This window comes from Heterocephalus glaber, unplaced genomic scaffold (genome assembly GCF_053883595.1).
Source record: "Heterocephalus glaber isolate CG9 unplaced genomic scaffold, H.glaber_assembly_v1.0 deba00001444, whole genome shotgun sequence".
Lineage (NCBI taxonomy): Eukaryota > Metazoa > Chordata > Mammalia > Rodentia > Bathyergidae > Heterocephalus > Heterocephalus glaber.
In genome coordinates, this window is record NW_028258297.1 from 22,888,279 (window position 1) to 22,900,909 (window position 12,631).

Genomic DNA, 12,631 nt, shown 5'->3' on the forward strand with positions numbered 1-12,631 from the left:
TCAAGAAACAGAAGACAGTTTGGAGAAGGGAAAGATGTTTCTTTCGGTCCTTTGTTCCAGTGCCTTCTCCATCCCTATGGAGTTTTCCTTAGCCCTATCCCTCAATATTTGTTGATGCCAAAGAGACAAGCCCCATGGAATTGGGATAACTTGGGCAGCAGTACACTAAACAGTGAGGCAGTGTTGAAGAGGAAGTGGGCAGCATCATACTTGGTGTAGAAGCTGGCCAGGAGGTAGCTGGGAGAGAGAAAAATAGGGCCAGTGAGATTGGCCTTTCCTATACACATTCATGCCTTTCCAGCGATCTATTTTAAACTATCAGTTTTATTGCATGTGGTTCTTAGATATCTGAGAATATTCCAGGTATATTGTCAGCTTTTTGGGGTTGAGATAATCAGACAGCACCTTTAACTGAAGATTATAAACAAGTCTGTATTTAATTGTTAATGACAAATGACAGCTAAAGCTGTTTTAGCCTGTATGACTGTTCATAGTCCTCTTTGCTTTCATTCTCCAGTTTCTGAAGATTAATTTATCAGTTCTACCTTTATATACTCACTTCTTTTGGAAGTGTAAAGTCAAAAAAAATAAATTAAATAAAATAAAATAATAAAAAAATAAAAGATAAACATGAAATTCACAGGTTATGAATTCATCAGTGTTGAAAAACTTATAAAAGGATGCCAATATTTAAGGACATGTGAGAGAGGAAGCATCCATATTGAAATTAAAGGAATGTTTGAAAAGACAAGGGAATCAACAGAATTATACATTTCTAAAAGAATAAAAAGGAAGAATTGGTCAATGAGTTCAAATGCTACAAATATGACAAACACCTTACACCATTTATTAGATCAGTGATTACACTGCCATTGTACTGCTATGTAGCAATTTTGCAAGAAGAAGGGATATGTACAATAGCTAGATTACAAATATTTTAAAAATTAATGGGAAAAAACGCAGTAGAGATAATGCATGTGCACCACCCAGCCAGAAAGTCTGGCTGGGATGAGAAGGGATAAAAGAGGTTATTTGTCAAAAGGTTATTTTTTTAGATTTATTTGTTTAGTGCAGGACTCAGAAATGCTGCTGTTATTACTGTACCAGGCAGGTTACTCTGGGATGAAGTCAGGTTATTTATTGTTTTCGTGTAGAGTTTTTGAGGAAAACAAAGGATGAACTTCAGAAAAAAGGGGAGCATGTTTAGTAACAGACTCTATCAAGAGAGAAACTACAAGCCTGTCAGTTTGGAGATATCACTAACCTTTTATTCAGCCACCACCACCTTCACCCCATCAATCAAACTCACCAATTAGCTTTCTTGATTCCTTGGCACCACCTTGTCTCCAAGACATGGACTAGGAAAATTTGACTCACTTATAGTTCAGTCTTGACTTGATTTGGTGCCTTTATTTACTGTAGTCAAGGAAGATTGAAGAAGTTCAAATTGACTACCCAGGGGACTCTGTCAATACTGCTTCTAGTTTTTCTCTAAGGTGGCTAGTACATAGCACAGTGTGCCGGCCTCTTTCATGTTGTTACTGTTCATGCTCCAATTAACGTAACTCCAGTTTGACTGCTATGTGGTGGTAGAAGAGGGTGGCTGACTAGTAAGTAAATATTTGGAAAGATGGAAATAGAAGAGAAAAAAACACTACCTTAGGTACAAGTGAATAAAACAGTACCCCTCAACAATATTCTCTTCAGTAACAAAATACAACTCTTTCAAGAGAGGGCAAGCGACAGAAATCTTGCCTAGCTACTGTGGGCTTTGGGATTAAAGATGCATGTTTTATTTTCTATATCTACTAACCTAGTTTATATAAAGTGATTTTCTTGAAATCTAAATTTCCATATATTATCCAATAATAATAATAATAATAATAATAATAATAATAATAAAAACCTGGGCTGGGGATGTAGCTCAGTGGCACAGCACCTGCTGGCAAGTGCAAGGTCCTGAGTTCAATCCCAGGTACCAAAACAAAAACAAAAAGAACAAAAACCTTCAGTGGTTCAATATTGCTTAGAGAATAAAATACAACTTCCTAGTATGGCATTGAAGTCTATCTGCACGTGGCTTTCAATTTTCCACTACTTACTTTCCCTTAACTGCTGCCATACATACAACCAGGATAGTGGATTGATTTTGCTCCCTGAAAATGCTCTATAATATTTTGTTTGATTCCTTTGCTCAGTGCTTCCTCTAGCTGCATCATTTCCTCCATATCCCATACCACCACACCTGCTAAAATCCCACTTATCATCCATACCTAGCTCAGGTACACCAGCCACACATAATTCTTTCCTTCTCCCAAACACATTACATGATGGATCCCTAGAATATATCAAGGACAAAAGATCCACTGAAACCAAAGTAAAAAGTATGCCCTCACATAGCCATTCTTTAAGACCACAGGACAGCACCTTCAGATCTTACATATCTCTTGCCTGGCACATCGGTTCTGTGTCCTCTGCCTGCTCGCTATTCTCCCACACAACTAGAAGATATTCCTATTAATATGAAAACTGCTACCATTTAGTAAGTTTTTGCCATATATCAGCCACTTTGCCAAGTGCTTTATATACATTATCCCATTTAACCCTTATAATTCACAGGTTATGAATTCATCCATGTTGAAAAATTTAAAAGAGGTAAGTGACTTTCCCAGAGTTACATGACTAGTAAATAGGACTTTTGGTACACGAAGCCAGGACCATCTGAATCTAAAGCTTGCAGTCTTTGCACTAAGTTGTACTGGGGCTCAGTGATTGCCTTGATTTTGAGGTATTTTTGCTATAGAGAAACCAATGGAGATTAGGACCAAAACCAGAAAAAAGAGCATGAATGACTCTAAGCTTTAAAGGGAAGAAATGTGGTTGGTCTTTAAATTTTTTATACTGTCAATAGAATTCACCAAGATAAAAAGAGAGCTAATGATCAAGAGTAGAACTCCTACTGGGAAGAAGACCAGAAATTAAAAAAAAAAAAAATTCAGATACATTTGGCTTTACCTGGGCTTATATCTTTTGAGAATCTAAACAAAGCAACCAGCAATAGGTAAAGGTACAAATGTGTAGATGCTAATGGAAAGCTAATATGTGAAACTGTCAACACAATGGAATCCTAAAATCTCAGAGCCACAACTGAAAAGCCATCTTCCCTTCTGCATTGAATTAGTTCACCAAGGAAGCATCTTTCAACAATGGAAAGCCTATTAAATAACAGAAGTTTAAAAAATAAGCTTTATCACTTTATTAGTCTTTCCAATTATACTACTTAACATACACTAAGTTTATACTAATCTAAGAAATAGAAGAAATCTGAGGACCAAGCTATGCAGAAGTAGCCCACGAACCAGACAGGCAGAGGGACCCAGCAGAGACTGGCAGAGCCTTTTAGTCATCACATTCCACTAGAAACTCCCAGATGAAACCAGATGAAAAAGCACTTCAACAATGCCCCTAAACAACTGCTGGAACCACAAACTCAGAAACACGGCAAGGTAAGTGACGTGGGCATTTCTATTAGCACTGATATGATACTTTTATTGGCAACATAAAAGGGATTTGGGGATAACATGTCAGTCTTGACTCTTAGCCATAAATAAAATAACAGCTTTATTATAATAGAATACCATGGAGGTTTTTTGTGTGTGTGCAATTATTTCTTTGAAGACACCAAGGAAGGGAGAAAATTAACAACTTCTAAAACCAAGACGCAGGGGAAGAAAAGCCCAGAATTTAGAAAAGTTGAAGGATGAAATGACATTTGTGTGAATGTGTGTTGTTTATATGGTTGGTGACATCTCCATCTATGTCATTAACATTAATAGAGGCACTGAATATCTGTGGAAAACTGAATGTGGACTGTTACACTTACAAGCTTATCCTCATACATAAGTTAAATCATAGTTAAATATACTAGGTATTTGCTGTGTGTCTACAAATATCTTCAATATCTTCTTGAGGGTAAAGAATATTTCTTTTTTCTCCCTAGATGCTTCAAGGTACATAGCATAAATGTTCATAACTGAACATTTGATAAATGTTGATAAATAACCTTGATGTTCTGCTTTCCAGTCACAAGTAGTATTATTTTCTGGTTGAGAATTAGATCAGAATCACATAACAATTAACTTTTTAAAAATTAAAGCCTATGGTTTAGGTTTGAGTTATATAAGGCTCAGAACCAGACAGTAGCTGTTGTTTTCTCCTGCAAGGATTCCAGTTAAAACTATACCCTATTTCCACACTCCCAAAAAAGCAAACTTTGCATGATTTGAGGACAATGAGGAACAGGAGAATAGAGAGGAATGTAAAACCTCAGAGAGCACTAATGGCTAACCATCAGACTTAGACAGGGCCATGATTTTATTTGTTTGTTTTTCTTTTTTTAATGGTTATTATAGGAAAAATTCAAATATATCTAAAAGTAGAGGCACTGATATAATAAATTCCCATATGCCCATTAGCCAGTTTTAAAATGTATTAAAACAAGGCCAATCTTATTTTCTCTATAATCCTTCCCTACTATTCCTTCCAGATTATTTGGAAGCAAATCTTAGACATCAAAACATTTCATCTTTAACATGCTCAGTGTATAGCTCTAAAAATGCAAGAACACCCCTTTTTGAAATTTAACCTTACATTCTCCCAAATCAACAATATTTCAATAGGACCATCTTTGACTTTGAAGGAGACCCAGTATTCTGCTGTAAAAATTTATTTTTGACTTGCAACACATAACAAAAGTAATAAAACATTAATTATATAATTCTTTTAGCTATTTAGCCTGAGAAAATAATTCAGGTGATATAGGAAGAAAATAATCAACTAGTTATTTAAAGTTCTCATTAGAACTTTTTGTGATAGTGAAACAATTAGGGATTTATTCAATGATGGTAAATATATGGAATAGTTTACATAACAAATAAAATGTTTATAAAACTAGCAATATGGTATTTGAAAGAATTTTATTTACACTACTACTACCTTGTTAAAATATTTACACATGCAAATTTTAGAAAAGCATAACTAAAACCAAAAATAATTAAAATAGTAAGTTTATGGGTTCTTTTCCTCCTCTATTTTAGGAAGTCTGTATATTTGTGACAATAATCTTACACTGAAAAATACTTTGTTTTACAAACATTTCATTTTTTATTTCTCCGTGTTGTAATTCTACCATCTTTCAGAACACAAATCCCATGTCACATTCTCCATGAAGCTTCCTGTAACCACCTCAAATATTCTGTCTCTTTAAATTCCTATAGCACTTGGAAGACAATGCACCACTGTTATTCACAGACGTATCCTGAAAAGTTTTATCTGAAATATGAAATCAATACACATTTTGTAATGTGAAAAACAAAATCAATTATATAACATCACTAAATAAATCTTAACTTTTAGACATAATCATACATATATTTCTAGCAGTTTTTATATCTTCTTTAATTATGAATGTTTACTTCCTAGTTCAACAGAATTGACAAGGTTAGGTCCAACTAGCATCCTTTTTAAGCTTATCTTTGTTTCTATTAACACTTTCAGATTTTCCCTTTTAATTTTTATTAAATAACAAGTAAAACCTTTGTTTTAGCAACAAAACTTTGTCATCAAAAATTTTACCCATCTGGGCTGGGGATTTAGCTCAGTGGTTCTGCCACCTGCCCCACAAGCGCAAGGACCTGAGTTCAATCCCCAGTACCAAAAAAAAAGAACAAAAAAAATTTTACCCATCTAAGACCAAAAGTGAGAACTAGAAAGCACAATTACTTTAGCAAAGGCTTAAGTGAAGCAGGAATTCCAGAGCTCCTCCTGCTGGCTAACTATTGCTCCCTCATCAGCCTGCTCCAAGACTCTATTCCATGGAGCACTACAGTAAAATATTCAAATAACAGCACACACTGCATCAAAGTGGATAGTAACTCCCCTGAAGGAATTTTTTTCTCTGATTAGATGAACCATTATGGAATAATTTAAATTATATAAAAGTTCAAATTTTCCATGCAAAGATGTTGTTAATGACAGCTGCATTAAATACACTGCTGAGCTCCTTGGTAATGCCGTGGTCTTTAAAAGTGACTAGGTCATCACTGAAAATGTAATAAAATGGGGGCTAGCACATGGCCTAGAATGCCTCTCGGGCACAGTGTTATATATCATTAGTAAGACATCAGTTGAAGTTCACCCTGAGTAGCAATCATGAAATTTAAGAAGAGTGATTCCAATTTCAGGTCATTTGTTTTGCTGGATGCAGTAACTAATTTGTGATTCAGAATTAAATTATTAAGGGCAATAATAGAAATATTGCACACTGCCAACTATGGCTCTCCATGTGGAATCTAATCCCTCCTTAATTATCAAGCACATATTTAAGGAAATTGATTTGAAGGAGTATGAATAACCTTCCCTAGATGACCAGACTGTCTCCCTCTGGCCATGGTGTTAGTGGCACAGCACCTGCCTGGCAAGTGTGAGGTCCTGAGTTCAATCCCCAGTACCAAAAAATAAATAAAAATAAATAAATAAATAAATAAAATCTGAATTTACAAAACCAAATACCAACAGTTCTTATAACTTTGTAAGACAAATAATTTTCAACTGGACATTATACTTATAAATCTATCTTAATTTCCTAATAAGATTAGACATTCCAAGAAAGCAGGCATCGTGTGTTTTATTGTTTACGTACTTTACCGAGCCGAGTGTACTACCTTGCATGTAGTAAATTACTACCTATTAAACAAAGTGTGCCAAAACTCAAATTATGACAATTTAGTTTAAAGATCTTAATTGGCTTTATTTGTAATCCTCTAATAAGGCAAGATCTCATTCTATAAAACAGAATAAGCAGGTTTGTTTGGGTTTTTTGGTATCGGGGATCAAACTTGGGTCCTTACACTTGCAAGGCAGGCAGCTTAACCACTGAGCTAAATCCCTGGCCCTAGAATAAGTGTTTCGATGAGCTGAGCAGAGGTAGTTGGTTTTACTAATAGAAAAAGACTTAAAAAAGCAGAAACAGAACATAAAACAGGTCATTTTAAAGTTACTTTCTTTTTAAGAAACTCGCCTGTTCGGAAAAATGAGATTTTTCTCTCTCTTGCTCTCTCGGAAAGTCAGATCGCACCTTAGTTTTGGTTTGATGACAAAGAGTTTCATGTCTTAGTGACTATTTTGAGATTCTTTCAGGTTTTTTTTTTTTCTGTTTCTTGGAGCCTAATACACGTGCTTATTCCAAAACAATGGATTTCTAAAAGTGTTATTTAACACCTGCTCTTCCAAGTTCACATGTCCAAAACATAATTCAATGGTTTCACCTTCAATCTCCACTTCTCCTCTTCCTAATTCTCTAGCACTTCTTAGTGGAAATAATCTTGAATTGTATTCAGTATTGGAGCCCAGATCTGCCTGAGCAGATTTGGTGGCAGGCTTGCAGATCTATTTTCCTAACTCTCTCTAGTTCCTACCCCAAGGGGAAAAAAAAAGAACTAGCAAGATAAGTGTTATGGCTTGTGTTTAGATGTCCCCCCAAAGCCTCATATGGTCATGGGTGGGGCTTTTTCAGAGGTGGCTGGATCTAGAGTGTGTGATGCTGGAATGGATTCACGGTGCAATGCTAGGCTCAAGGGCACTAGGATGAAGGGCGTGAGTGCTGCCTTGCTCTAAGCAGTCTGGACAAGATAAAAGCAGCAGAAAGACACTGTTAAGGTCCCTCGCTTGCTTGCTTTTGCTATCTTCTATATGCAATGAACTGTTTCTCCTCTGCAACACTCCTCTGCCATGTGCCACTTTGCCTTGGAGCCAGAAGCTATGAACTGAAACCTCTACAAACTGTGAGCTAAATAAACCGTTCCCCCTTTAAGGTTGGGTGTCAGGTATTTTGTCTCAGTGATGAGAGAAGAGTAACTAAGACAGAAGCCTAACTCAAGGAAAAGTTCTTTCTCATTAAAAGGAAAAATTATTCTGAACACATCATGATATCTCTAATTCCAACTTGTTACTGGAACAAAATCACAGATTGATGTCTAGATCCTAGACTGCAAGTGCTAGGGTATTTAAAAGTGTTTTTTAAAAAGGTGCTTTTGTAGTTGAAAATGTACCATGTCTTATTTCTGTTAAGACCAAATCTTTGCCATCAATTTATTAGCTACAAGGGCCAGGGATTTAGCTCAGTAGTTCTGCTGCCTGCCTCACAAGTGCAAGGTCCCGAATTCGATCCCCAGTACCAAAAAAAAACATTAATAATAATACTAGCTACTATTTCTTCTTTTATTATCTGTTCAGCGTTCACTGCGCATTTAGCTATTATATCATACTGCTTTTAACAATAAAAACCTTTAAAATTGTTTTTTACATTTTTATTGCCTTTCCCCAGTTTGTCTTCGGTTCTTTTTACATGATCATCTTTGTTGGGCAAATTTTTGCATGAGATTTCTCTCCATTGGCTTTAGGTTTAGGAAATCCTCCCCCATGAAGACATCTGGAAATTATTCACTTTCTTCTATCTATTTTATCATTAAATTTTTTACATGTTTTACCCTAATAATTTCTGTTAACTTTTAACTCCAAAGATTAGCCCATTATATCAACCATTTATGAGATTCGGCATTTATTTAAGAGATGGAAGGGTCTGCTTTGAGGACTACTTTGTTTTATGAATCCACTTGCCCTTGCACATCTACATTACTATTTCATGATGTCTTAATATGGGGGATGGGGTTCTTATCATTACTGTTCCTGAACATGATGTAGTCTTGCCTGTTAAGTCTTTCAGATATATTTAACAATTAATCTGTGAAATTGTGATACAATATTCACTTAATTGAAAACAAACTGACCGTGCGGAAGTACTAGTCTCCTGTCCTGGAGGGTGTTTCATATTTCCATTTCTCTGGAGGTACAGAGAAGCATACACCTTTTCAGAAAGCTATGCCTTCATATAATCATAGATGCTAGAGAAACTTTCCAATTTCTCAGGGTAAGAAAAATAGTTCTCGCCTAAGTAACTGAATAAGGATGCAGTTGACTGCCTTCTGGATTCAAAGTCAGAAACGAGTTTTATTTCATAATATCTGAAAATGAGGAAAAAATGGAGAAAGAGAGTTTAACGAAAATTTCTGGAAGAAAAAAAAGGACTCAAAATCCAAATTTGTGCTTATCAGATTGCAATTTGCAATCCATTGGAAAGTTTGGGGAATACTGAGTAGATCCTTGACAAGCAATTTTTAAAAATGGAATAGAATTAGAAATTTTTCCACATATTGTTTTGTGGAAATTTGTATCTATTGTGTGTTTGTGCATATGTGTGTGTACACATGCTATATCCGAAGAGAGGATAAAGTGAATTTGTGTCCATGGTAGTTCATTCTATCAGGGAGTTCCAGTACATTTTTCTGAATGTACAAATAAATGGCTATTTACTGTGCATTTCTAATCCATTTTAGAAACCATTTCTCCTTTCAAATTCCAAATTACATCTTTAAGACCTGGAGGTTAGGGTTTTTGTGTCTGTGTCATTTCTGGGTTGGTTTTGTTAGTTTGTTTATTTGTTTTGGATTTTTGAGACAAGGTCTCCCTGGCTTTGAACTCACTAGTATGTAGCCCAGGCTGGCCTCAAACTCTCAATGATCTTCCTGCCTTAAGACTCCCAAGTGCTGGGATGACAGGTGTGTGTCACCATGCCCCACTTAAAGATGTTAGACATGAAAGATGTTCTTAGACATGAAAGTCTAAGAACCATGTGCTAGAATAGATAGGTCCCAAATTAATCAGGATGTTGATTACTCAAAGAGAGAATATTTCAGATCCCTCACAGACAGAAGACTCCATGGTTTTTTTTTTCATTTTTCATACAGGTTTAACAGAAAAATAAAACTACAAGCCACACAGGAAGCCTATTCAAAGATTGCATATTTGCATATTAAGTGACTTATTTCTCTTCTTGGGCTTAAACTTAGACTGTTCAGCCAAACCTCAAAAGAATACACTTGTTCCTTTTTTCTCCTAATAGTACTGTGAGCCAAAGTACAAGAAGTCAAATACAAACCCAAGAAGTCTCTAGTCAGGTGTTATTTATCCTATGGTGTTTTTCGCTGTGTATTTTTTAATATCTTTATAAGATGACCTTATTGCCAGGCATGACAGTGCACGCTGTCATGCCAGTACTCAAGAGGCTGAGCAGGACTGCTGTGAATTCAGGGCCAGCCTGGGCTACATAGAGAGTTCAAGGCCAGCCTGAACTACATAGGGAGACCTTGTCTCAAAAAAAAAAAGATGGCATTACCTTCTTTCTGGCCCTAATTCTAGCTTACCTTACAAACAGTCAATAGCCAAGTACAATACAGGTAACTAATTTACAAGCTTTGCAAATGGAGAATCCCAGATTCATAACTGCACTGTCTCATGCAATGCCCAGCTTTTCTTCAAATGAAAATCTAATTGTCTTGATATATATTCTTATCATGAGGAATATTTTTAAAGATTTAGTTTTGTATTTTTGTGTTGCCTTTGGATATCTCTGAGGTTTAGAAAACAATTTGCCTATAAAGTGATTTGAACATTTTTAATTAAAATAATCAAATATTTAACACAAAATGTGTAGCAGTAACCTTACTCAGAAATTTTAATATTCTTCTAGCCCTGACTTTTAATTTAACTCCAAATATTAGAGAAATCAATCTAAAGATGTATTAAATGTGAGGACTAGGGGTTGGGGAAATTAAGGAGCATGAGTAATCAAGTGCTAACCATTTCTAATTAGGCTCTGTTGCATGTAAGTCGTTAGACATTACCTGGAAATAATCATGTTTATTAATCCCCCTATCACAAAATCTAATGCCTTAATTTATGCACCAATGGGTTGTATTCTGTTGCCCACACTTTCCCTACACTAATCCAAGTTTTATAAAAATAATTCCTTTTAAAAATCTGTGAAGTTTTCTTGGGAATTCTTTAGAAAACATATTGCTATTTTGTACCATGTGAAGTAAGATTTCCTGATCAGATTCACAAAGATAGTGGATATTTTTCAAGGCTTTAAGTGAAGATTTATTATTTTATTTTTCAGAGATCATAATTGAAATATGGCTCAGAGTGACTTCCTCTACCCAGAGAACCCACGGAGGCGGCAGGAAGTAACCCGTCTTCACCAGCAGCTCCTTGACTGCTTATCTGACAGCTTCCAGGCCACCAATAAGCTCATAGATGTCTTGAACGTGCACTTGGGCTGCAGGCTGGCCTCCATTGAAATGAAAAGAGATGGTACCATAAAAGAAAACTGTGATATCATCATCTATGCTGTGACAAAAATCCAAAAGGAACTGCAAAAGGTTGATGAAGCACTAAAAGATAAACTAGAGCCAACCCTTTATAGAAAACTTCAAGATATTAAGGAACGGGAAACAGAGAAAATTGCAATAGTACAAAAGGTTATTTCAGTCATCCTGGGAGAAGCCACCTCCGCAGCCAGTGCTGTGGCTGTTAAACTCGTAGGCTCGAACATCACAACTGGCATAATTAACAAGTTGGTCACTGTGTTAGCTCAAATTGGCACTTCTCTCCTTGGTAGTATTGGAGTTGCTGTTCTTGGCCTTGGCATAGATATGATCTTCCGTGCTATCCTGGGAGCAGTGGAGAAAACACAGCTTCAAACAGCCATCAAAAGCTATGAGAAGCATCTGGTGGAGTTCAAGTCAGCCTCAGAAAAATATAATAATGCCATCATTGAGGTCACCAATACAGTGGAATACCAAATGAAATGAACAGTCGTTTTACTTGTCAATGGAATGTTCTGCTTCCTTCTAAATAACAGTGTTTGCTTTTTTGACTAGGTTCCTTTTCCACATGCTTCCAATATGGACATAAATAGGGTAAACAATTTAGAAAAGAAACTGGAGATGCTAAAACTAGATGACTCTTGAGTTGTGTATTAACAATGAATACCTGGATCTGTTGGTGCTAAAGCCTTCCAGATAAAAGATTATATCCCAGAATGCTTTCTAACTCTCTTCTACAAATCTACATTAGGGTAAATGCTATTATACAGCAGGGGGTGTAGGGATTACTTCTAAATTCCTGTTATAATCCTTAAAACGTAAATCAAATGTAGAGATTTTCATTTCTATCATCAGCTTCTAACAACACTTAGTTCTAAAGAAATATTCTTGCCAGGCATGGTGATGTACATCTGTAATCCCTGCACTGAGGAGGCTGAGGCAGGAGGATCACCAAGTGTTTGAGGCCAGCCTGTATAGCTACATAGTGAGTTCAAGGACAGCCTGAAACTACATAGGGAGACCCTGTCTCAAAGGGAGGGATGGAGGGAAGAGGGAGATGGGGGGGGGGACAGAGACAGAGAGAGAGAGACAGAGAGAGGGATTCTTAGCAACTTCTTGCTAGGCACAAATCTGGAGAGTCTGAGTGAAATAGAAATTCATACTACCATATTATTAACTGCTAGGTTAAATCCAATTTAATCTGTAAACTGAGAGACTGAAAAACAGGGTGTAATAAGCTACAATGATGAAAGGAGACAATAAATCTGTAAACTTTACTAACTACTCAGTGTAAGTTGGAAGGATCAAAAATAACATTAAAATGATGAAAGTTTCTAAAATAGCAATCA

General features: G+C 36.0%; 1 protein-coding gene across 1 annotated transcript; it reads left to right on the forward strand.

Moving 5' to 3' along the window:
• The first annotated feature begins 3,377 nt into the window (after nt 1-3,377).
• Nucleotides 3,378-11,965, forward strand: Smco3 (single-pass membrane protein with coiled-coil domains 3). Its single transcript, XM_004845831.3, has 2 exons — nt 3,378-3,506; nt 11,075-11,965. Exon 2 carries the CDS (start codon nt 11,091-11,093, stop codon nt 11,766-11,768), a length of 678 nt encoding a protein of 225 aa, XP_004845888.1. The 5' UTR covers nt 3,378-3,506; nt 11,075-11,090; the 3' UTR covers nt 11,769-11,965.
• Nucleotides 11,966-12,631: the final 666 nt, after the last annotated feature.

What these genes read in the sequence shown, in the direction of transcription:
- Smco3 (XM_004845831.3), top strand. Translation starts at nt 11,091, where the DNA reads ATGGCTCAGAGTGACTTCCTCTACCCAGAGAACCCACGGAGGCGGCAG.